The sequence below is a fragment of the Muntiacus reevesi genome, chromosome 2 (genome assembly GCF_963930625.1).
Source record: "Muntiacus reevesi chromosome 2, mMunRee1.1, whole genome shotgun sequence".
NCBI classification, from domain to species: Eukaryota; Metazoa; Chordata; class Mammalia; order Artiodactyla; family Cervidae; genus Muntiacus; species Muntiacus reevesi.
Window position 1 is genome coordinate 177,527,310 of NC_089250.1, and position 25,244 is coordinate 177,552,553.

At 47.6% G+C, this 25,244-nt stretch overlaps 1 protein-coding gene and 1 pseudogene across 4 annotated transcripts in view; one reads left to right on the forward strand and one right to left on the reverse strand.

The window, feature by feature from the left end:
* Nucleotides 1–2,508: 2,508 nt before the first annotated feature.
* CYTH3 (cytohesin 3) overlaps nucleotides 2,509–25,244 on the forward strand; it is a 66,621-nt gene continuing 43,885 nt past the window's right edge. Inside the window, exon 1 of one of the 4 annotated variants that reach the window (XM_065923769.1) lies at nucleotides 2,509–2,662. In XM_065923769.1, the coding sequence (XP_065779841.1) occupies nucleotides 2,626–2,662 (37 nt within the window). In that variant the 5' untranslated portion in view covers nucleotides 2,509–2,625. Of the gene's footprint in view, nucleotides 2,663–4,018; nucleotides 4,274–14,601; nucleotides 14,721–25,244 lie in introns of those variants that run through there. The other 3 variants (XM_065923770.1, XM_065923768.1, XM_065923767.1) reach the window with 3 other exon arrangements.
* On the reverse strand, nucleotides 19,595–19,695 carry LOC136162209 (small nucleolar RNA SNORD116; annotated as a pseudogene).

Below are 25,244 nucleotides of genomic sequence, written 5' to 3' on the forward strand. Positions count from 1 at the left end.
AGACAGGAAAACAGTAAGAGAAAGTCTACAAATAGGGTTGTTGTTTAATCGCTCAGTCGTGTCCCACTCTTTGCGACCCCACGGACTGCAGCATGCCAGGCTTCCTTGTCCCTCACTCTCTCCAGGAGTTTGTTCAGACTCATGTTCATTGAGTTGACGATGCCATAAACAGAGTAGGATATCAAATTTTCAATTAAATAATTATTTGAGTAATTATTTGCTTAATGGCTACATTCCTCCTAGGACAGAAGGACCTTAAAGGCACGAAAGGAATCTATCCTTTTCATCATCGTATTCCCAGCAGCTGGGCAGTGCTTGAAACAAAGCAAGTCCCTAAATATGTATTGTCTTATGGAATGAGATTGCAACAAGGTTTTGGGTTTAACACTTGCTATCTTAGAGTGGTGTCTGCTACATGAATTGTTTTCCTTACAGGTTGACTTATAAAGCTTTCAACATCGAAGGAACATAGATGGGCATAAAGTGAGTGCCCATCTCAGCGGATAACTAGGATACTTAATATTCCTTTGTAGGAGCAACCTGCATGTGAACAGATTTAAAAGCCTATTACCTTGGTGGGAGGGGCTTCCCCGGTGGCTCAGTGGTAAAAAATCCACCTGCAATGCAGGAGACACAGGAGAAGCGGGTTAAATCCCTGGGTCAGCAAGATCCCCTGGGGGAGGAAATGGCAAGCCACTCCAGTATTCTTGCCTGGAGAATCCTATGGACAACGGAGCCTAGCAGGCTACAGTCCATAGTGCACAAACAGTCGGACAAAGAGTCAGACATGACTTAGTGACTGAGTATAGCACAGCACATCTTGATGGGATTTAAGAGGCACTGGAAAGCAGCTCCTTTTTGTAAAAAAAAAAAAAAAAAAAAAAAAAAATTCTAATTTTTCAATTATATATTCATCCCTTTGCATACTGCAGGTTTTTAAGTCTTCCAATTACCCCATGCAAGTGCAGAAATAAAGGTGTATACCTCAAGCCTTTATTCTCCTAACACTTTTTGCAGGCTTTGTGGAAATGGAGGCCCTGCCTAAGCTGTGGGGATAATATGGATCTAACTCTGCTTACAAATAACTGGGCTATGGTTGATTCTGATGGACATGAGCTTAGGTGGCGATTGGAGAAGCAATTTTCAGACTCAAACTTGGGAGAAGCATCTACAGATCACACTCTAAGACACCTAAAGAATTCGGAACTGACGCTGAAAAGTGTTTAAAATTGATAATATCATGAGTTCAAAGCTCCACGCATCACATTATCAAGTTCAAAGTATATTGTCATTCTTTCTCAGTAACTACCTACGCTGTTATCTCCAAGATAACCAAGGCTACAGGAACAAGATCAGGAAGCCAAATCTGAGGGCTGAGACCTCATGCCCAGACCCTTTTTCTGCTGTGCCCTTGTCACGTAAGCTGCCACACATCTTATCTGCACCCAGAAGTATGTGGGGAGCCTTGAGCAGCACCCAAATGCTGGTTGTATAACTCTTGAGATTATTAGGAGATTGAATTCTTTGGAATCATCCCACAACCTCGAACAAAGAAAGTGAAAACGGCCCATTTTGATAAACGACAGCCCAAAGTTCCTTCAACTCAATGGGCCATCTGTAGATATAAAACAGTTGCTGGTAAACTGTATTAGAGATGAATTATCTCCTCCATTACAATGTTTCCTTTTCCTTAATGCAATTTAGTCCAAGCAAATTGAACAGAAAAGCTTGGGAGGGGTCACATTCAATGGTTGGGGGCGGCGGCGGGGGGAGGCAGAGAACTTACTGGAAGCAAGATGTGGAATGGGAAGGGAGGTCGGGAGCATGGGCCAGCGGAGGTCAGCTGCCCAGGAGGCCTGTGCCGAGGACCCTGGCTGTGCCCACGGGAAATTGAATTCAGAGCTCCTTCTGAATCGTAAATCCAGGGCAGCTGGCAGCTTGCCCAGGGCAGCTGGCGCGAAAGCGCAGGAGCGTCTGCGTCTGGCCGACCCCTCTGAGGGTGGGCCCCAGGTGTGCCGGCTGGGGATTCGGTTCCAGCCTTAAGATAACGTTCATCCACGAGCTTTACACTTTATGAATGTCAAAGCGCACTCATCGCCAGGTAAGGAGAGCCTCCATGACAGCCCAGAAAGGGATGAAAAGCTGGAATGACTCTGAAATGCTTCCGGACGAAGGGGGAAGGCTTGACTTTTAAATACGTTTCTCGAGCTTTTTCGCTGAGCGCACGTGCGAGGAGGACCCCCACCGCCCCCAGCCTCTCGCCGCCGGGTTTTGTGCTCCGGACCCCACGTCGGTCCAGAGGCTGCTGGAAAGCGGGCTGGGCGGGGCGTCCGCGCCCGGTCCCCACAGCCTGCGAGGGTCCCACCTCAGGCGCACCGGGGGCTCCGGGCGGGGCCGCGCGCGCTCCCGAGGGGGACCGGCGGGTTCCCGCCCACCGCGCCCGGGGCGGGGCCTGCGCGCCACGTGACGGCGGCGCCGCGCGCCGAGCGCCCCGCCCCGCGGGAGGAGGCCCGGGCCGCGACCCGGCCCGCGCGCTGCTGGAGCCGCCCGGCCGCCCGCGCGCTCCGCACCCGCGGCCCCTCGCCCGCCGGCCCCGGGCTCGCCGGCTGCGGCAGCGGCCTCAAGATGGACGAAGGCGGCGGCGGCGGCGAGGGCGGCGGCGGTGAGTGTCGGAGGTGTGGCCGACCCGCCCGGCGGCCTGGGACCGGGGCGGGGGGGGGGGGGGCGTCGCGGACGCGCCGGACCGACTGGGAGCGGGGACGGCCGGTCCCAGCTCGGGGGGTTGGGGGTTCGGGTCCGCCCGAGGAGACCGCGTCTGGGCAACAGCGCTGCCGACTGGCGACCGCCGAGGCCCCGCGGCGCGCCGGGCCCCGGAGCCCGAGGCGGGGGTCCAGGGGGCCCCCGAGGTGGGGGCCGGCGGGGTCGTCGCGGGGTCTGGGCGAGCGTCTGGAACGGCCGGAGTCGCCAGGAGGCTCGGGCCGGGACTCGGGGGTCGCTGTCCCCGGGGCGGGGGACCTTGGGGGCGACCTTCCCCGCCTCCTGTTGCCAAGGGCGTCCACGCCCTCCGGAGCCCAACCGCCGCTGACCACCCTCCTGGCGTCTTCCCCAGGTGGTGCGGATTGCGAGGGGGGGACCCCGGGAAACCGGGAGGGCAAAGTTTGGAATTGGGGATCCCCTGGGTCCAGGAAGGGCGGCCGCGGAGAGAGGGTTGAGCATCGTGACAGTTTTCTTGGCTTTAGGTCCCAAGTGGTCACGGGGTTCGTTTAAGTGAGGAGGGGGCAGCGAGGGCACACGCGTGTTAGGAAGTAAGGGAACGTGACGGAGTCCGCCGAAAATAATAAGTAAAAAGTCAGAGAAGACGAGGGTCGGAGGTGGGAGCTGCTGCCCGCCCGCAGGTGGGACCAGAGAACCGGGCTGCCAGTCCGACGCTCAGTCACCTCTTGCTGGAAGATTCGCGTTGGCTGTAAATTATTTAGTGGAATACAGATTACTGTCGTGTCATGCTGCGAATTACCTTTCAAACCGAGTAAGGCGTCTGCATAATGTTGGTGGATGGAGTGAGTCGTTGGCTTGGACGCAAAGGGTTAATATCCCTGTTTTTTACAGGAACACTGGAAGTTAAGGATCTCTCTGTATGTGTTTTTGCTAAACATCTCCTAAATGCTGACAGACGGAATCATCAGAATCTCTTGTAATAAGGGAGCGTTTGGGGAAAAGAAAAAAAAAAACAAAAACCTTAATTACAGGCTGCTGGAGCAGCTGCCTGTAAGAATCAGCAGTATTGAACGCTTCGGGATGAAGTAGTTAATCAAGGTGCTTTCTAGAATTTAAGTGATGCTCCAGGGGGAGATGTTTGCCTGGCAGTGAGCCGGTGGGGCTGGGAGGGTGGGAAGTTGGCCCGAGCCCTGGCATTTGAGGAGTTCACTTCTCCTAGTTGAAGCTAGGGGTAGCACCGTGGCACCGAGTGGCTTTGTTTATGATGGAAAGTTCTTTGGGAAGAAGGAGCCCAGGTGCGCACCCTCCTCCAGCCAGACTGCTGTCTAAAGCGTCCAAGTGATGGATTCTCCCTGGACGCCCTGCTTCCTGCCTGTCACAGCTGGGGTAGCGGTTCGGGCAGACAAGCAGCTCCTCCTCAGAAAATGAAGACTGAGCCACTATAATACTTAAACGTTTGACCCTTGCGTCCAGGGAGCACGCTGGCTTGGCGGTTTCATTCGAAGGTGTTTCAGATTCTGTGAATCAAGAAATGAAGAAAACTTGAAGGTCAAAGCAGGTATACATGTTTATGAAAACGGAAGCCAGTGTAGATCTTGAGGACTAGAGCAAAGGATAGTATTACATCTCAAAAGTCTCCAGACTTTGGGCTACTAACATAGCTCTTTGTGGGGATCCAGTCTTGAGATGTCAGAAAAATAGCTCACACAGGAGGCTTGCATTAACACTATTCATAATACAGAATTGGAAATTGCAGTGCCTAATAGATTGGTGAAGTAAATTATGGGACATTTTTGGATGAAATATTTCACAAGTGTAAAAAAATAAGCAGTCTTATATATTATGATTTAAACTGTAAAAACTGACACACAGATGTTTTAATTTCCCAGATTTTGTTCTCCAAGTTTATGGAATGGTATATATTACTTTCAAATTTGGGGAAAAAACTTATTAAAAATTTACCCTGCAATGGGAAAAGGGATATGATTGTTTTTAATGTATGTGTTATTTGATTCACTTCACTGGAACAGTCAACAGTGAACGGATACTTATTATCTGCTAAATGTCCCTATAACAGGTATTGATACAGTTTATAAAATCTTTCTTCCTTGCTTTATGAAAGGCACTTTAAAATATGTTCGACATTCTTAGAATGAATATTTTGAGTCAGTGGAAATCTTAAGAATTTTGAAGTAAGAGTCATCATACAGTGATTATTATATAAATTTGGTGTGCTTATATTTAATTGTACTGATGGGGGTTTTGAAGTTAACACACTACAGTTCGCTAGTTTTTATCACCATTTAGATTTCTAAAAAAAATCGCTTTACTTTAAAATTCTTGTTTTTAAAACTGAAGTTCAGCTGTTTGGAAGAGAATAATTTCGTGTGCCAGTTATTTGCACAACGTAACTTTTTTTGGGCATATTTTTAAGACTGTAGTACAGAACTTTGAACTGTATATGGGGAAGTCAGTTTCAGCTTGTTTACAAGAGAGGGTAAATAATCTATTCAAACAGTAGTCATGCCAGAGGCAAAATAATTTAAAATATCGTCTTTGCTAATATGTTGGTCAGGTTAGGAGACTTCACAGGAGACTCCTGCTTGCTTGATCATTGAAGTTTTTCTCCAGGGCGTTATTTGTTCTTTAAATGCAGGATAAGGAGAGAGGATGGTGGTAGGAATGGGTGGAAGGCCATTCTGAGGAGGAACAGGTGGAGGGTGCTGAAAGACAAGCGCACATTGTTACTTGTAACCACATTGTTACTTGTAACGGTAGTTGAGTGCAGTTCAGGTATTTTTGATTCCTTTGGGGGCCCTGGCCCCTCTCAGTTCTTCTGGAACAGTTCTTGAGACGTGTCTGTGTTTGGAAGCTGTCTGGCTTGTTGCCACCCTCCTAAGGCTGTTTGGGAGCCCGTCTGATTGAACTTCCTGCATGGAGCATCTGTGGCAGATGAAGTGAATAGCTCTCCTGGGCTGCCCCCTCCCTCTTCCAGCCCCCCACGCCCACCCCGAGCCGCAGCCCGTGTACACGCGAGTGAAATCTGTGCTTTCCGTGAGCAGCTGCTCCACCTCCCTCAATAAAACTCACATAAATTAAGACCAGGTTGAGATCCCGGATTCCGCCTGTCAGACGAGCGATAACCCCCACACCTGAAACCATCTGTGGGCCAGAGTATCCATCAGTTACCGCTCTTAAGGGGGCAGCGCCCACCAGAGTTTGGTGGGTGTGGATCCATCGCTTGCCCTGCGCCTGCCACGGGCTCACCTCCTCACCTCCTCGGGGCGGTTTGGCCGGTGGGAGGCGCCGGTGGGTGACTGGATGGCAGGAGCTCAGGGAGGCTCCCGGTTACCATCCGCCCTCTCGTTCCGCCTCTGGCCGCGTGTCTAGCGGCTGGTCTGCTTTGGCTCCAGCTCCTGCCTGTTGACCGAGGCCCTGAGCTCTGGAAAGCCATCCTTCCTCTGACCCTCCAGTGTAGAGATGGTGGCTGCTTGTTCCTCTAGCTAATTTCTGCATCGTCTCACTATTTCCTGTATGATTCTTGGCTTTTATATCACACGTGTAACCAACCCCCTGTTTTAAATTCCCTCTCCTTCAGCTCATTAGAGGTTTTCTCTGGGTGGGCCCAAAAGAGATGCAGCATTTTGGCACTGTGGTGAAAAATCTGCCTGCAGATGCAATTTCGATTCCTGGGTTGGGAAGATCCCCTGGAGGAGGAAATGGCAACCCACTCCAGTATTTTTGCCTGGAGAATCCCATGGACCAGAGGAGCCTGGCGGGCTGCAGTCCATGGGGTCGCAGAGTCAGACAAGGCTGAGCCACTGAGCATGCACACACACATATCCTTTGAGGCAGCAATACTGGTTCAGGCATTTAACATGTATTTTTACATGTGTGAGATACAGGATTATTCACTGTGTGGTTTGTAATAGCAAAAGATGGGGAATAACCTGAGTTTGTGTTGCAGGTTATATACCCAGATGGCGAGTGAAGATGTGCGCTTGTAGAAAGGAATGAGGAGACTCGTTAGGGACTGATGGGCAAAGACTTCCAAAGGTTTTTCTAAGTTAGAAAAGCAAAGTGTAAGCAAATGTGCATTGTTTGTTACCATTTCCGTTTTCAAAAAGGGGGCAAAAAGGAAGTGCTTGCATGAAAATTCTCAGGAAGGCTCAGCAAGGAACTCATAACAGTGGTTACCTGGTGGGGAGGCTGATGGAGGCAGGGAAACCGAAACTTCTCTCTGTGCCTTTTTAGTTTTCGCGGTTCAAAAAAAAAGCTTGTCCATCTCCATTGTTTCCCAAACTGGGAACCAGTTTCCCAGAAAAATAGCACACTGGTAAGGAAACACCCTTGTTGAGAGAAATTTTGAAGTTGAAACATAGTTGACTTACAATGTTATGTTGGTAGCACATAGTGCTTCGATACTTTGGAGAGTTTTTATATGTTTAAAGTGTCAGGATGGTATGTAGAAAGTTGTGGGATACATTACGTATTTTTTCAGCCTGTGCATAAGAAATTAACTGCTTTCTTTTGAATGCTTAAAAGGTGGCTCGATGGGTGCTTTCAGAGCACTCTTTTCTAGGACAGTTATTCTGCAGACATCGATATTGTCCCTGCCAAAGGCCCGGTCCTGTGCGAAAGGGTGAATATGGTGAATAAAGCAGCTGAATTTCCTGCATTCCTGGGACTTTTGTTTAGATGGGAGACTGATGAAAAAATGTAAACAGATGTATCAAGTCCTTGCAGATTATGCTGATGTGTGAAGGGAGGTGGAAGACGGGTGAGAGGTTGGGGGGTGAGCGGGGTGGGGGCGGTGGTGGGGGCTGGAGCAGGTCGGTGGCGTGGGGGCAGGTGGCCTCGAGGAGAGCAAACTCCTTCAGGGGTGGTCTGAAGGGGTCCAGGGCCTGGCCAGCAGAGGGCCCAAAGCTGCTCTGTGTGGTCTGAGCAGAGAGGGAACTGGGGCGTGTCCGGCAGTTTGAGTAGGTAAGGAATTCACATTTTATTCGAGGTGCATGAAGCCAATGAAGGGGAAGGGTTTCAACCTGGGAAATGACATTTGATTTATGTTTAAATAATTGTAGCTAATGTTTACAGAATGGCCTCTCTGTCCGGTTCTGTCCCACCTGCCTTACGGATCTTAACCTATTTACTTTGCGCAATGAACCTGGCAGGGACTTAACGTCAGCACCGTTTATGGATGAAAAAGGAAACCCTGGGCGCCCGGGGAAGCCAGGTAACCCGGTTCAGGCCCCACAGCCAGTAAGTGGTGGAGCCGGGCCTCGACCCCTGGCGTGCTGGCTCCAGAGGCCTTGCCCTTCACCGCTGGACACCCTGCCCTGTACCCGAGGGGAGGAGGGGCGGGAGGACCAGGGCCGGGCCCCAGGGCGAGGGCATCAGGCGGCAGAAGTGCTGGCAGAGTACAGAAAGCAGTGAAACGCATGTTCCCGTTACCCAGGATTCCTTAGTAGCTGATCTGTGTTCTGTCACCTGATTTCAGGTCTTTACAAAAAACAAGGACGGCGTTTCAGGTGCGTGTCTCACCTCTGCGCCCGGCAGCGTTGTGGCTCGGGCGGGGTCGCAGTGCCGGCCTCCCCTTCTGCTTCCTTAGTCCTTCCCCCTCCCCGATGCTGTCCTTGGCGTCTGACAGCCAGAGGTTGTCTCGCTCCTCTCCACGTCCGCGCTGACCTCGGTTCACCCAGAGCCCTTTGCTGCCTGCATCCAGGACCTGCGGTCTGGGGTCCCCGAGCCCTCGGCAGGGGGCTGCACGCTTTTCCTCCAAGAGGCCCGACAGTAGGCGTTTTCAGCTGTGTGCACCACACACGGGCTTTCGCGAACTCTCCGTGGTAGCCCTGGTGGTGGTTGTCTTGTCTGACTCTCTATGATGCCATAGACTGTAGCCGACCAGGTTCCTCTGTCCGTGGGATTTCCCAGGCAGGAATAGTGGCGCGGATTGGCCGTTCCCTTCTCCAGGGGATCTTTCTGACCCAGGGATCGAACCTGTATCTCTGCCTGGCCGGCGATTCTTTACCACTGAGTCACCTGGGAAGTGCTGATAACCCTTTTAAAACATAAAGACCACTCTTTTCTCGGCCCGTCCTTGCCCTCTCTCCACCGTGGATGCATCCCCTCACTTGTGTCCCCGCCGGTCTCCTTGCTGTTCCGTGAACCTGCCGAGCGCTCCCAGCCCCTGCTCTTCCCGCGGCCGTCTCCCCTTGGATGGCTGGGCACGCCCTGGCTTCCTTCCTTCCGGCTTCTGTTCACGGGTCCCTTTCCCGCAGAGGTCTTCCTCGACCAGCCTGTGGTAAACAGCGTCTCTCTGTCCCCTTTCCCAGCCGCCTTTTTTCTGCTTGGCTTTTATCGCTCCTCACCTGCTGCCGTCCGGTTCACAGTTTGTGTCTTCTTTCTCAGAATGTGAGTCCTGTGAAAGCAGGAGTGTGGTCTGCTCATACCCACCGCTGTGTCTCTAGGACCAGGGCCGCTGTGTGTAACCGGCCATCAGTAAATATTTGTTCGTAAACCGAGTGAGCGGAACTTGCTTTCGTCGAGCAGTTCTGGCTTCTGCCGCCTTTTGTGCTCCCTCGAGGCACCCGTGATGAGTGTGATGTGGGTTCCGTGGCATGGTTCTCATGCTTGAACATGTGTGTGTGTGTGCCCACGAGCAGTGCATGGATCTTTTTTGGGGGGGGTGGTTTAAAAACTGTTAAAAATGACATTGTGCTAAGGGTAGTGTTCTGCAGCTCAAGTTCGAGGTTATCCACGCAGTTCCATAGAGACCCTGTTTATGTGTTATTTCTCTCATCCTTCTTTGGACTCTCCCCTTGGTTTTACATGGTTACAAACAGCACTAAGGGGGGGCTCATCTCCATTTACAAAGGTGTGAAAGTTTCTCGCAAGTATCTCTCTAGAATCGCAGTTGTGGGTTATAGGTATGCTTTCTGTTTCCCCAGATGTTGGCAGGTTCCTTTCTCACTAGGCGTGTTATCAGTATTCTAATCAACCCTTGCCATTTGTGAGACCTTTTAAAGGTCTTGCTGACTCCTGGGGAAGAGAATGTATTGTTTTAATCTGCATGGCTTTGCTAGATGTATTTTGGAGCATCAGAACGATGTACTGACAGCTTGGAGGTTAAAGGAGAAGGAACTGCAGAAGCCGAAGGTGACGCCTCGGTTTCTGGCTCCTGTGACCGAAGGTGGTGTGCGGCTTCAAGAGAAGGGCAAGTCTTGAGAGAAGACTGTTTGGAGGGTTCATCTGTTTCTTTTTTTTTGGCCCAAGGTGTCATTGTTTTGCTCTCACTTGTGAAGGACAGTTTCTCTGGGTGTGCAAGCTGTGGGTTAGCTGGTTAATCCCTTGCCAAGCTTTGAGGGTCGAGTCATTGCTTTCTGCCTTCCATCGTGTGTGTTGAGAAGTCGCTGTATCAGGCTTGCTCTGTTGAAGGTGGTGTGTCTTTCCTCTCCCCTTGGGCTGCTTTTTAAGATTTTTCTCTCTGCCTTTGGTTCTTAGTTCTGTCCGGTTATTGCACAGTGTTCAGAGGTGGTTTTCTTTGAATTTGTCCTCATTGGAACCGGTGGTGGTTCTTCTTTTGGCAGGGCAGTGACACGACTTACTCTTCAGTTAAATGTGGAGAAGTCTTAGCGTCTGTCTCCTCGTGTATTATTTCGGCTGCATGTCCTGTCTCCTCTCCTCTGGGACACTGATTACCGCTTCCTTTTGTCCTTGTATCTCTTCGGCGTGTTTCCTGTTCTTCATCCTTTTGATCTCTCCTTGCTCCACTCTGCATAATTTTCTCCTGACCTACGTTCCAGTGCATTAATCCTTTCTTCGGCTCTGTCTAACCTGTTTTTAAATTCGTCTGTTAAGTTCTTAATTTCAGTCATTGCCCTTTTCAGTGTTCTTGATTTTTTTTTTTAGATATGGGTTTTCTGTGAAAAATTTTCATCTTGTCAGTGACTTTCTGTATTAATCAGTTATAGGTGTCTGATAAACATTTGGGCATCCTGTGAATTTATTCTGTTGTCTGTTTCACCCTTGGTTTTCAGCCTGTGGTCTTGATTCTAGATTGCCTGTTAAGCTTTAATTAAATTCTGGATGGTGGGGATGAAAAATGGTAGGGGTAGTTTGAGATTCTCTTCCTCGAGAGAGGCTTCTGGCAGGCAGTTAGGATAGGGAAATCCCACCTTAGAACCGTGAGGGTTGGTCCCCCTGTGGCTTACCCTCTCCTAGGCTGTGGTTCTTCAGTGGTTCCAGCTGCAAGCTCGGGGTGTTTCAGCGCCTCTTCTGCTTGGCAGCCCCTGAGTTCTAATTTGGTCTCCCAGTCCCATCAGACTGCTGGAGATTCTGCTGACCTCAGATTCTCAACTGCTTGACTCTGCCTAGCTTCTTGGCCTTTCACTGTCTGCCTGAATTGGCAAGTGTCTCAAGGAGGAAACTGGCTCAGACGATTGGACTCACCTCTGCACCTTCTCTCTGGGATCCTGGCCTCCTAGGTCCTCACTGCATTAGGTAGCTCTCTGATACCTTCAGACAGTTAGTTCTTACAACATGCTCAGCTTTTTAAGTTGTTTTTTGGCAGAAGGGTTGTCTGCAACAAACTGGTCAGCTTTTACTGGAAACAGAGTCTCAGGAGTTCAGTTTTGGTGTTTAGAATCGGACCTGTTTGTGAGATGACCCAGAGATGGTAGGAAGATGCTTAGCTGTGTAGTCTGCTAGGAAGATTTAAACTCATTTTAATTCATGGGAATGGATGAGTGAGATCACTTGGAGAGAGAGTTGAGAGAGGAGGAAAATCCCAGGACTGCAGACAACTCAATAAAGGAGACCAAGAAAGAGTAGCCAGCGAAGTCAAGAAAATCTCGAAGGCTATCTGGAATTGCAGGAGGAACACTTGAAGAAGAGGAGGTGAGTGGTCAGCTGTGCTGAACGAAGTGCAGTGAAGTTGCCCAGTCGTTTGTCCGACTCTTTGTGACCCCATGGGCTGTTGTCTACCTGGTTTCTCTGTCCATGGTGTTTTCCAGGCAAGAGTACTGGAGTGGGTTGCCGTTTCCTTCTCCCGGGGATCTTCCTGACCCAGGGATCGAGCTCCCACATCGCAGGCAGACGCTTTACCGTCTGAGCCACCAGGGAAGCCCAGGTCTGAATGAGAGGCGGACTGAGCTGAGAGTGGGCATGTGTCTACAGGGTTTGATGACCTTAGACCAGAGAGGGCTAAAAGTGAACAGGAGAGATTGTACCTTGTGGAGGAGTGGCCTGGGCCGTGGCCCTTCCTAGAAGTTTGCTGTGTGAGAACAGAGGGAAAGCTAGTGGTGGGGAGCTTAGGATGAGAAAGGCAAGCTTTTCTGAAGTAAATCCTGCGGGTGGAGGACCAGAAGTGATCCATCAGGCGAGTTAGAGTAACAGCGCTGTTTGCACACTCCCACTCTTATTATAAATAACTTTGGGAGAGAGAAATTGTTTTCTTAAAGTTATTGGCACATTCTTCAGGAAGCAGGTTCATCAGTTTGTAATAGAGGATTGTTAAAACTTCTGAAATGAAATGAAATGAAAAAATAGGTTTTACTATAGTATCCCAAAAGCTGCATGAAGCATATTAAATATTTCAGACTTGTGGGGAAACAGTAAATCTTTTAAATGAGAGTAGAAAAATACATGATTCTCCAGCCTGATTTTTTTTTTTTTGTCTTTCTTGGCCATGTGGCCCGTGGGATCCTAGTTCCCTGACCGGGGATTGAACTCTTACCCCTTGAGGTGGAAGCATGGAATCCTAACCACTGGGCCTCCATGGAAGTCCCTCCATCCTGATTTTGAAGTTACTCAAGCTTGTCACCTTTTTACAGCTAATGTCAGTCTCCCAGTTGACATGATAGAACTGACGTGAGACCCTGTCATATTTTGTAATGTGACTGGAAACAATTCAGCAAGTGTTTATTTTAAGTAAATATCTTTCAGTTTTCTGTAAATATTAGAAAAGACTCACCTGAGTCAATTTAGTTGGCTAAGAATATTTTGTGATTTACTTTGATAGAGCAAATTTACTGTTTTCACTGACTTAATGTCACCAGGATCACTGTTCAAATAGGGAGAAATAAGTTCCTGTCTTAAACTCATAGCAGGGCAATTTTTAAAAATTATTGTACTTTTCTTTTGAGCAACTTATTCCTGTAATTAATAAAAATGGCAGTTTGCTGTAAAACATGGCAGTTTGCTATAAAATTGGGCATTTTAATGATAATTGGAAAGTATTTCTCAATATCTGGGTAATAGCGATTTTTTTTTCCGGTTTTCATCCAGATGTTTGGCAACATGTAGACACAGTCTTACTGCAGTTTTCAAATTCACTTTCATGGGAACATATAATATCCTCCGTTTATCTTGGACGGCAAAGTTTCCTTTTTCTCTGGACAGATGCATATGAAACACATGCTCTTCAAGTGGAGTTTGTGGTCCTCTGAGAATTCTCTGAAGGAGGAAATGGGTTGACCTATTTGGTTGCTATGAAGTAAAAACAATCTTGTTTTCATTTTTTTTTTTTTTTAAGAGAACATCTGGGTTGCATTTGTTTTACATTCTGGAAGTTCTTTAAAACCACAATTTGATAATATGAGGCTTCATTAAAGCAGTCACTATTTAGCTATTTCTCTAGTTGATTTAGTGCTAGGGTGGCTGCATAGACTTTGAAAGTATTTAAAAAATTTTTGCTTTCTATAACATGTAACTTTTAAATAACAACCCTTGATTTTAAACCGGAAAACAGGACCTAGACATTTTAGGGCAGCAGGAGAAGGGCAGGTCAACCGGGTCATTTCTCTGCTGCCCACTGCGTGCAGGCTGGCCGTCTGTAGGGCTGAGTTGGAGTCTGTATCAGCCCATTTTGCTCCATATCCCAAATAAATCCTCCCTTTCTTCCTTGCTTAACAACTCTGATTTGCTTAAGCCATCTAAACAAGTAAAGGTAATCCCATTTTCCTTATTGATTGAAGGAAGGGTGTAGAAGCCAAGTTCAGCATGAGCCGCAAGAGGCAGTTTGCAGGAGGACTTCTTGGGAGAGTGTTTTCCTTCTTGGAGAAATACTCAAGGAAGAAACAGTTCCTCCTCTTACCGTGGCCTTTGTCAGGCCCGGGTGGCGGCCAGCCTGTATTCATGGTACCCCTCAAACCTGTCCAGTTCCAGGCCCCCACGCTGAGGATAGTCTGCTGGGTGGAGTTGCTGGGTCCCATCTACCCGGGAGGGCCCTCTCCCCTCCCGTCTCCACGTGTCCTGTCTCGTGGGGCCACAAATACCTGTCTTGTTTTGGGGCTACGGAGAGGTGGCTGGAGCCAGGGGCCGTGGGGTCGCCTGCTGCTGGCTGGAGCAGCAGGCGGGTTTCATTCTCTTATTTATGAGAGTAAGGATCTCGTCTTGGCCACTGATGGCCTGGAGGAAACCTCATCTCTCTCCCACGCATGTTCACTGGATGTATATATTTATCCCTTTAAGAACTAGGCTAGGTTATACTTTCTTTCTGAGATGAACACTTTCTCCTACATTGAATAAAACAAAATGTATTTTCACATGCTCGTAAATTCATTAACAGTTTCATTTGGCACATCCTTATGACTACATTTATTTTAACACAGAAGGATTTAAAAAAAAAAATCGCAGCAGTCAGAAGCGGCAGGCATCGGCCATTTAATATTCTGTTAGAAGACAGGACTTCCTTTGAGCTCTTCAGAGAGGAAATAAAGCGATCAAGAATGTCCTTTTCCAAGTTGCAGTAATTAGATTAAAATTTTTTTGAATTGAGACAGGCAGATGAGTTCATTTCTGTGTGTGTTAGAGTATGGGAAAACGGGAGGATTTCAGTGACTTTTCAGTGTTTGGCTTGTTCACACGATGAGGCCGTATTTCCCGAGTGTGGGAGGACAAGTGGCCACAGACTTTGATGCAGTGTGTGATGCACTCAGAGGGCGAGGACCGTCTTGAGAATAAAATGATGCCTTTCATCGCCCATGCAACAGGAATATTAATGTCGGGTGAGTGTTCTTCCGAAATGTTGCGTTTCCCCAGGAATCAGAGTGTCTGCCGTGGGTTCCCCCAAGACGCACGTTTCCAGAGCTTTAGCCTTTTCGTTGAAAATTGCGGTTAAGCTCTGTGCCAGTCAGACGGTTACCGTGATGTTTTTGACAAAAAGTCACGTGCCTTCTTCCCTCCTTCCTCGGGTCAGACTGGTGGAATCTTGCTCGCGAGAACGTTCCTGCCGGCGGGGCAGCCCGCGGGAGCGCGTGCATGTCCCACGCCCGTCTGGCAGCCCCTGTGGTGCTTCTGCCTCCCAGATGCCCGGTTATTTGGCCGGACGTGCAGAACATGATGATTATTATTTTTTTTTAATCTGGAAAGAACATGAGCCAAGATGCTTCCCCGGGGGCTGTGCCGCTGTCAGTGCTGAGACTCTTGGCTTTCGGGTTTCAGCCTCTGGGACCTTCGGGGGCCTCCCTCCCGCCTGCTCCCCCGGAGGGGCCATCTGAGGCTTGTGTCACGTTTTCTGCACAGAGCAGACTTGCCTGCGTGTGAAGCTGAGAAAGGCTTTCAGAAGTGTCTGACTACTTCTCCATTCGAAATTTTATCTCCCTTTTCTGTTGGTGAAAATGTGTGCGTGCCTATTAGTCGCTCAGTTGTGTCCGACTCTCAGGCTCCTCTGTCCATGGAGTTCTCCAGGCAAGAATACTGGAGTGGGTTGCCATTCTCTTCTCCAGGGGTTTGTGAAGATTTGGGGGTAGGGTAAGAAGCGTTGCAGCCTTGAGAGGAAAATCCGCTTCACCTAGTCCTTCTAGCCCCCGGAGACCTGCGGCAGGCCTGCCCAGGAGCCCCGAGTCAGGGGTGCGCCCCGGCCCACTCCCCCCGGCGGGCGGTAGCTGGCCCCAGCTGTCTCCCTTTGGAGAGGGAACGCCTAGAAGCTTCTCTAATCCCATGAGCTTGGCCTGGGCAGTTTTATCTTGGTTTTAGCAATCAAACAGATTGGTGACTGGGAATTTCAGGAACAGATTTGACAGGAGAACCATTTCCTTAATTAAAAGAGCTGTAAGTTGACAGCCAGGGCCCGCCCAGCGCTCACTAGTTAGAGATGAAAGGCCAAGCTCCGGTGGCGAAGCTAACCTGATCACCTTCCCCAAGTGCCGGAGAGGGGAGTCTTTTAATATAAGCCCTTCATTTTGAGGCTGTTTCTGCATGTTTTATTGAAGCTCTTGTTCCCTAATGCCCCTTCACCCCCTCACCCCTCACCCCTCATCCATCCAGAGACCACTGTTTTTATCCGTTTATTGGAATCAGGGGGCTGTGGGGTGACTCAGCGCTGTGGCGGGTGGCCTTCCTTGTCCTTGCCTCGCTTCCTCCTGGCTGGCTGTGTTGGGATGAGCCACGCACCATCTCCTGCACTGATAACCTCAGTCCCGGGGGATTGGAGAGCCCCCTTCTCCCTTCTGAAATCTGGGCAGTAAGAGTTCAGGGTTTGCCCGTTTGCCCCATCAGGTCAGCTACTGAAGGATGTTTCTGACAGTTTTCCCAGTTTAAGGCAGAAGATGGTCAACCATGGCGTCAGTGGTTTGTTCTGAGAATCTGAGTCTAGTAGGGAGGTTTGTTTAAACATTTGAACCAGTTATTTGCTGTTGACATATTTTTAAGCAAATATCTGCAGCCGTGGGTACCTCCAGCCTTGAGGCTTTGTGTCGATGACGTAATCTCCTTAATGCTCAGTCTTCTGATATGTAAAATGGACATGAAAAAGCCCATGTGAAAATATGTCCTGAAAAACTTATCAAAAATCCCAATCAGTAGGCATTTAAAGCCATTAGTCATCAGAGAGGCCAGCCCCTTGCCTCCATTTACATTCACAGCAGAGCAGAGGGGAGGATCCTGTGGGTTTGGACTTAGGAATAACCGGTGATTGGCAGATTGATTATTGTTTCTTTTCTCTCTCAAGTTGGTATTTTGAAAATCTTCGCGTCTACAGAAAAGTTGAAATAGTGTTGTCAATATCCATGTATTGTTAACCTCATTGCTAGCATTTTGCCACATTTGCCTTATCTCTTAACACTGTTAATACTACTTTTTTTTTGGCTAACCCATTTGAAAGTAAGCTGTGTATAACATAACACTTTGTCCCCGAGTATTAAACAGCATTCATCTCCCGAGGACAGTCTCCTACTTAACCACAGCCATTGCCGTCCTTAAGGGAACCAGCAGTACGCCCATACTAGACTTTCACATGTCATTCAATTTCTGCTTTCCCCAGTTTGTTCCCACAGTGCCTTTTATAACTATTTTTCTCACCTATCTAGATTCCCATCAGGGTTTACACTTTGTATTTAGTTCTGTCTCCTCTGTCTTAAAAAAGAAAAAAACCTTTTTTTTTCCTACAATGACTTTTTAAGACAGTTCAGGCTGGTTGCCTAATACCATTATTTGTATCCTATAGTCTAGATGACATATATATATAAACAGAAGAGAGGAATGCTTTGGTTTCTTTAATGTCATTTAAAGAACTATATGTTAAAGTCATCTGCTGGATTCAAGGTCAAAGCCACCTTCATTTTTCTTGTTCTTTGGTAAATGTGGATCAGATTGGTGACCAAAAGGAGTTACTAACCAGCTCAGATGTCAGTGGAGTGTGCGCGTGGGCGCACTTGGAACCAGCGCACACGGTGGTTGGTTAGCCCACCCCCATATGGAGGTGATTAGTTATCTGGCTTAACATACTGAGGATTTTGTTTTAATATTTGGCCCTGGTTTCACAAAGAAACGAGCTTTAGAACTGGAAAACTTAGTAAGACAAACTATTTACATAACACAGAAGAGATGTCTTTGCTGCCAGAACCTTGGAGGCAGAGCAGACCTTCCAGCTCTCAGGAACAAGTCTTTCTTCCTCTCTCCTTCCCTCTGCGCCTTCCTTTGGCTTTAAATGTTTGTAGACTTGAGCTGCAGCTGAGACTAATACAGGATCCAGCTGTAGCTTTTTCTGTTGTTAGTATATCCGGTGATGATCATAGCACACTCATTGTATGAAAATTCAATAAATGAAAGGGCAGGGTGGGGAAAAAAAAAAAGTGACACTCTACAAAAGTATTCGAGAAACAGTGACTGGTTCCCGGAGTCTCCCTGCCAGACCTACCCTGAAGTGTTCCTTATGTTTGCGAGAAGTCGAGCAGGCGTCTCGGTTTCTCCCTTTTAATCACGTTAGGTGAACAACCGTGTCACCAGAGTGTATGCACGAGGCTGACGTGTTTTCAGCAGGGCAGGGACCCCTCAAAGTGCTGTTCATGCTCCCACGGAGGGGGCAGCAGTGTGGGGAAAGAGCGGTGTTCTCTTTCCTTAGATCTGTTCCATAGAACTCATACTTAACTCATTTGCCAGAGAGCAAGTTAGTATAGAATCAGCAGTTCAGTAAAGTTAGATTTCAGATTTGCCTGTCTGCTTCCACGTAGTTCCCATAAAAGCCCTCGTCTCTGATCAGCTGTGTCTTACAAGTGTTAGTCGCTCAGTCGTGTCTGACTCTCTTGCAACCCCATGAGCTGTAGCCCACCAGGCTCCTCTGTCCATGGGATTCTCTAGGCAAGAATACTGGAGTGGGCAGCCATTTCCTTCTCCAGGGGATCTTCCCAACCCAGGGATCGAACCCAGGTCTCCTGCATCGTAGGCGGATTCTTTATGATATGAGCCACCGCTACCTTAAAAGCAGGAGGCACGTAACCTCACCTGGTAGTGGAAAATGGATTATGGGTTTCCAACTAATAGTTTTTGTGATCAATGTAGTAATCATAAGACTAGTGATTTTCACATGCTTGTGCATCTTGAACATTTTCTTTTTTTTTTTAAATGTTAGGAGGTTCTCGGGTTTCTTCTAGTTGTAGCAGACTTCTTGTCTGGGGGCAATTCGAGACCAGCAGGGCCTGTGAAGAAGTCCTGGGGTTCCATGGTGATCGTCCAAGCTGTGGGTTCTGGACTGGACTTCCTGGGCAGGTTTCCTTGAAACTCTGCACTCTATTTTTAGATGATCTCTCTACGTTTCTGAGGTTCAGGGCATCAGTAGTAAATATGTTTATTATTTAGCATAGAAATATCATCGAGTGTCTTAAGGCTGCGTAAACTCTGTGAGGAAAATAAACCCGTGACGCTTGAGTGGATGAAGAAATGAGTGCAGCTTAACAAATGGAAGAGCAGTCTGCTCTGTCCCTGAGACCCTGCTGTGTCTGCCCGCAGGACCGCTGTTTGAAGAATCCTCACCTACCTTACGCTGGACAGTTCAGTCTCCTGGGTCCTCACAAGTTACTATATTCTGCCTCCCGCTGAGATGAGCTGGGGGGGCAGTTTATGACCCTTCAAGAGACTTCCCCCAGTCTCCTCTACTTCCCTCCTGTCCCAATTTTAGTCGTAGTTTTTGCTTTTTGTTTTAAACTTCCAGGTGGCTTAGTGGTAAAGAACCCGCCTGCCAATGCAGGAGACATAAGAGATGCAGGTTCGATCCCTGAATCGGGAAGATCCCCTGAAGAAGGAAATGGCAGCCCACGCCAGTATTCTTGCCTGGAGAATCCCATGGACAGAGGAGCCTGGCGGGCGATAGTCCACGGGGTCGCAGAGAGTCGGGCCTGACTCAGCGACTAAACGAAAGAACAGCCTGGTGGCGTCTCGGGGCTGCTGCTCTGTGGAGCACCAGAGACCCTCTTCTCCTGACGCGGCGGGTCTGATGAAGGTGTTGCGAAACCTCCTCCTCTTTTCTCCCTTTTTTTAGAAACTGAGCCATCATTTGTATACTATTTTGTCACCCTTTTAAAAAAGTTTATTTCTTATTTTCATTCTGTTTAGGTTTTAAAAGTTTTTCAAACTTTTATTTTTTTCTTTTTTTTCTCAACGTGCTGGACCTCAGTTTCGATGAGGAGACGGTAGTGAGTTCTCACTCATGTTGTTCAGATTTTCCAAGGAATGCATGAGAGCAAACTTGATTTTTTTCAAGTGTCCTGACTTTTTTCCTTTTTTAAAAAATTGAAGGATAGTTGATGACCAGTGTTGTGTCTCCGGCATACAGCAGTGCGATTCAGTTATAAGTACATTAATATGCATTCTTTTTCTCGTCCTTTTCCAGTATGGTTTAGCACAGGATGTTGAATATAGCTCTCATACTATACAGTAGGACTTTGTTGTTTATTTTATAGATGCTAGTTTGTATGAGCTAATCCCAAGCTCCTAATTTATCCCTCTCTCCCACTCCCCCTCTTGGGTAACAACTTTGTTTTCTGTGTCTGAAGAGTCACCCTTTTAGAGTTATACAATTCTGTGGTTTTTAGTATTCACAAAGTTATGCAGCCATCACGTAATTTTAGATCATTTTCGTCACCTGAAAGAGAGCACCATCTCTGTTAGCACAAGTCTCCCTACTCATCCCCGCTCTTCTGCCTCCTGTCGCCGTGGATTTGCCTGTTTTGGACGTTTCATGGACATGGCCCATCTGTGTTCCCTTCTCTGAGCAAGTCCCTTGGTGTTGTAGCATGATTCCATTTTCCGAGCTCCTCCGCACCCTGAATGATTGATTCAGCCTGGCACGCCTGCGCTCTGCCTGGGTGCAGGGGGCCTGGATTGGCTGGAGAGATTTTACTCACCTCTGTCACGTGGTTGGAGCGTGGTTTGTGTGCTGCCTTGAAGGTTTTTAAGTTGGCATGTGTTTTCTTCCCATTGAGAAAGCTGAAGTTTACTTTCGACATTTTTATTTGAAGAAGGACGACGCTGAAGCCTTGCTGTCGTCATGCCTTGGTTTAGAGTGTTTGTAATGCTCTGCGTGGTTGCTTCAGAGCAGAACCACATCATCTGTAGAAGATCTTTACGCTGGAAACCAACATACGGCTACAAGAGGCCGACTTTCCCAGTGAGCTGTACTGAAATGTGTTAACGGAAGCACAGAGAATCTCCCCGTGGGGATCCAGTGAGACTTTGCAAGTGCAGTCCCAGCGGCGGACACCTGAGACCAGACTTCGTCCTCTGATCACCCTGCACGCGTGTTAACTCACTTCAGTTGTGTCCGGCTCTTTGCCACCCTCTGGACCGTGGCCCACCAGGCCCCTCCATCCCTGGATTATCCAGGCAAGAGTACTGGAGCGGGTTGCCGTGCTCTCCTCCACGGTATCTCCCCAACTCAAGGATTGAACCCACATCTCTTGAGTCTCCCACATTGGCAGGCAGGCTTTACCATTAGCACCACCTGGGATCCCAGCAAACACCAGTTCACCCTGAGATCCCAGCAAACAGTCAAAAAGGAGGCAATAGGAGACTCAGAGCAGCAGAGACTGGGAAAGGGACCTTTTACCAGAGGAGAGTTTTCTACAGACCTTTGAAAGAGATAAGAAGTTGGACCCTTTCAACAAGAAGATGAAAACCGGATGCAGGTTGAGAGTGAGCAGAAGGGCCCTCGGGCAGCCCCCGAGCAGAGCGAGTGTGGACATGGTTGTGGTTGAGGACTCAGGCCGTTATCTCGACCAGGGATCAAAGCCGGGCCCACAGCAGTTGGAGTGCCTCACCGCTGGACCACCAGGGAATTCCCACCTCTCCCTTCTTCTTTTGAGGCAGGCAGGTGATAGCACTTTGCATCAGGCGAATATTTCTTCGTAGAGATGGAGTTCTCTGGGGGAGAACTGGGGCTCCCGGAGTAGATGCCAGCACTCAGCTGCAGCTGTTTCCCCCGCTGTGTGATGGGGGCTTTTCACCCCAACGTGAAGCCTGCGGGACTGAACACGGTGAACATTCCTGTTCAGGATGCAAGTCGAGGAGGGAAGGTGCCTGACCCAGTGCAGGAGGAAGCCGCACCGCTGCGTCTTATTGTGAACATGTCCAGACGGATGGGGAGACTGACAGCGTGAAAGAGAAAATGCAACACAAAATCTTTATGGAGAGGGTCACTGCCCCCCTAAGGAGAAGGATTCAGAAGCTAGAACCCTTGAGAAGAGGATCACTGGAAACGTGAGGGAAGGTGGGACTTGAACATTGGTGTTTGACTTCCGGCCTCTCCTCCCCACTCAGGTCACTAGGTTCTGATGGAAGTGATGGAGGAGAAAAAAACGTAGGTGAAGAACCGAACGGTGAGAGTTGAAATCAGGGTGAAGAGATCCCAGGGGCTGACTCCTGACTGCTGCTCGAGGGCTCGGTGCAGGGTTAGACGTGCTCTCGGCTCTGCCGATTGCAGCAACAGGGGGAGAGAGGCTGCGGGGCTGCAGGCACAGGTTGGGGGTCCCGCACAGCCTCGGTGTTCGGAGCAGCTGGAGGCCAGAGGACACAGGCAGCTGCAGTGCTCAAGACTAGCGGGGGTCCCCCGGCTCCACAGCCGCCGCCCCTGGTGCAGTGGGAGCACCCCAGCTCTCTGGAGCAGAAGCCGTGCCAGATGGAGAGTGATGTACAGAAACTAGGTCACAAAAGCAACACGATGGATTCAGGGAGAAGCTGGACCACTGGCGAATGGGTGATGCAACTTGATGTGCATCGACCCTTCAGCTCACAGACTTAGATCTGGAAGGGAAGAAAAACAAGCCCACCAAACTCAGCTTCCTAAGCAGTGCCAGCCGTCGTTTTGAGGGCAAATCGCACCTGAATGTCCTTGTTCCATGATAAAAAGCAAAAGAAGCAACGTGTTGCCAGGATAAAGTAAGCAAGAGGGATAGACTTTTTGACGCAGAGGAAAAGTGTAATTTTTGAGGAAGATTAATTATAGAAACTGTGAGTCAATTTCAGGTTGAATCTGCTTTGTGCTTTTTTAAAAAAAATAAAATTCAATTTAATAAAATTCAAGGAAGACTCTGAAATAACGTGATTAAAGGAGAGATAAGGCAGGTAAAGTGAAATGAATGAGCTGAGAGGAAGAAACCTTAATGATACTAAATGGATTTGCAGGAAGAACATCATTCCAGTGTAGCAAGTTAATCAGTGCTCTGATCTAAATAAGTTGTTCCTGAGGAAGCACCCAAACCAGCAGAACAGAAACAGTAATCCAGAGATACAATGGAAAACGTATCTTTGAGCTGAAAAAACAACAGCTGCTTCTGTGAATTGAAAGGGCTCATTCTGCTAAGATGAAATTAGTGGAAAGAGCAACTGTGCTTGTGAAAATTTTAGATCTCAAAGATAAAATACAGTACAGCCGGTCAGAATGGGGGCGGGGGGGGTGGCGATTACTTAACAAGGAAGAATCAGGATGACTTTAGGCTTTACTGTAGCATTGCCAGAAGATAGTAGAGGGGAGGGTAAGAGTTTTGTGGCTGAAAGATTGTAACCAAGAGTTAAATAATTACACTAATTGCTGTTCATTTGTGAAGGCAACAAACATGTTCTGTGAAGGTACAGAAATCAGTCCTAGCACCCTGCCTTCTGCTGGAGCTGACCCTGCCTTTGCACTGAAGAATTATAAGGGCCAGCACATTTCCTTATTCTTTAAGGAGTTTTTTTTTTTTTTTTTTCTTCCTGCTGCTACCTGGACCGAATATCTTCCTGATAGACCACCTGTGAATTTTTCTTGGGGGTAGGGGGGACTTTTTCAAAGATATATTCCAATCCACTAAAAGATTACTTAGAATAACTTAGGAAGGAGAAAGTTGTGATATAAAATAGAGGTGGAATTGAAATCATGTAAACAAAATTTAAGTCTATGTAATTATAGATTTGGTTACAAATCAAAATTCAATTGTCATAAATCTTGCAAGAGAAGATAATGTAATGAAAAAAAAAAACAACCCACAGTAATTCAGTAATAATGGCAGCAATAATAAAGGTGGATTGAAGCTGCTCTAACAAGCCAAGAAGCAGGTGATGGGGGAGTCAGGAAGGTTGTGACAAAGTAAACGTCCTGCCTTTTCCTCTTAACTGTTTCATTTTTTATCTTGAAAAATAGAAAAATATAGTTAGTAGTGTGATTTATAAAAAACAACCTCAAGTAACCTCTAGAATATTTGAAGTAGGATATGTACATTCCACATCACTAGAGGGAGAAAATTACAGGTAAATTTAATTCATGGGATAGGGTCAGGTCGTGTGGGATCTTAGTTCCCTGACGGGGGATCAAACCTCTGCACCCTGCAGTGAGGGTACAGTCTTAACCACTGGACTGCCAAGGAATTCCCAGCCTAGTTTTGTTTTTGTCATTGGCTTTTTAAATTTATTTGGAGGAGAATTACCTGCTTTTCTTCTGCCCACATATGGGAGAATCTTTAAGAAGTAAATGCCTTTTGTGCGGGGTAAGGGGTAGTGGGAGATTATCCATTCTGTGGAATGTATTTGTTTAGAAATTTAGATCCTCCGTGACTCATCCCCATGCTATTTTGAGATGTTTTTGGACAGATCTTTGGGAAGGTCTTTGAGGCAGAAAGGATTGGGGAAGGGGGCGGTGTGATCGGAGGTGGTGAGGCGGCTCTGGTGTGGCAGCGGCTCCCTCTAGACGCAGTTTCCCAAAGGTGCACCTTCCGAGGGTGGCGAGGACCAGGCGAAGTAGAGATAGCCCAGTGAACTGCCCAGTCCTAACGTCCTTGGCCAGCTGGGGAGGAGCTGGCTTTTGTGGGACATGAAATTCGTCATTTGGAACACCCTCTTCAAGAAAAATATCACAGAATTGAGTATCAAAGCGAAATTGTGTACAATGAGAAAGAAGTCATAACTTAGAAATTTTAGAAAGCTTAGAAAACCACAAACAAGTCAAAACTCAGACAGATCCCCCAGTTCTTTTCTGTGCTTGCCACAACTTTAGAAGTTTCCCTACATTTTTGGTTGCCTACTCTAGCTAATTGATAACCTCTGCACATAATAATATGGTATATTACTGAAAAAAGAAAAAGAAAGATCATTCAGTCTTTCCCTCTAGGATGATTGAATGAAAAATTTAAATTACTGATAATTTAGGAAGGTTTCATTCAAGATTTTGACCACTGAAAGTTTTAAGTTTTCATTGTAATACAAGAATTTTTTTTTTTAATATTTTGAAGCTTTTTCCAGTCTTTCTTTCAGTTTCTGGTTTTGAATTTTACCAGGATACTTCTTCATATATTTGAGTTTTTGATTGATGAAATGTTCTGAAAAACATACCAAATTATTCTAAAGGTAGTGTAGGAACACATGTAATTGGAATGCATGGAAGCGTTACCGCTAAGTTCTGTTAAGTTATGTAGTGGAATCATGTAGATGAGCGGGTTTAGAATTTTGTCACCTGAAACTATTTCTTCAGGCTGTTTTGTCACTGAGGTGGCAGCCTGTGTGCTGTTTTATCTGTGGAGTCTGACACCGCCAGACTTAATCAGGACAGAATGCACCAGATTCACTGTGATTCACTGGGCTGCGTCAGACGTGCATGTTCAACACAGGCTTACCTGCTCGTTCCGGACCGCAGGTGTAGAAACCTTGTACGCATTGGAATTCTCACAAATAGTTTTTCATAGTAAACACCAAAGAAGAAAAAAATGTGACTTGTGACTTGTGGTAATCGTCAAGTGTATTCCTAATAGGATAGCATTTCCATTTTGATTAGACTTCAGTGTTAGAATCAA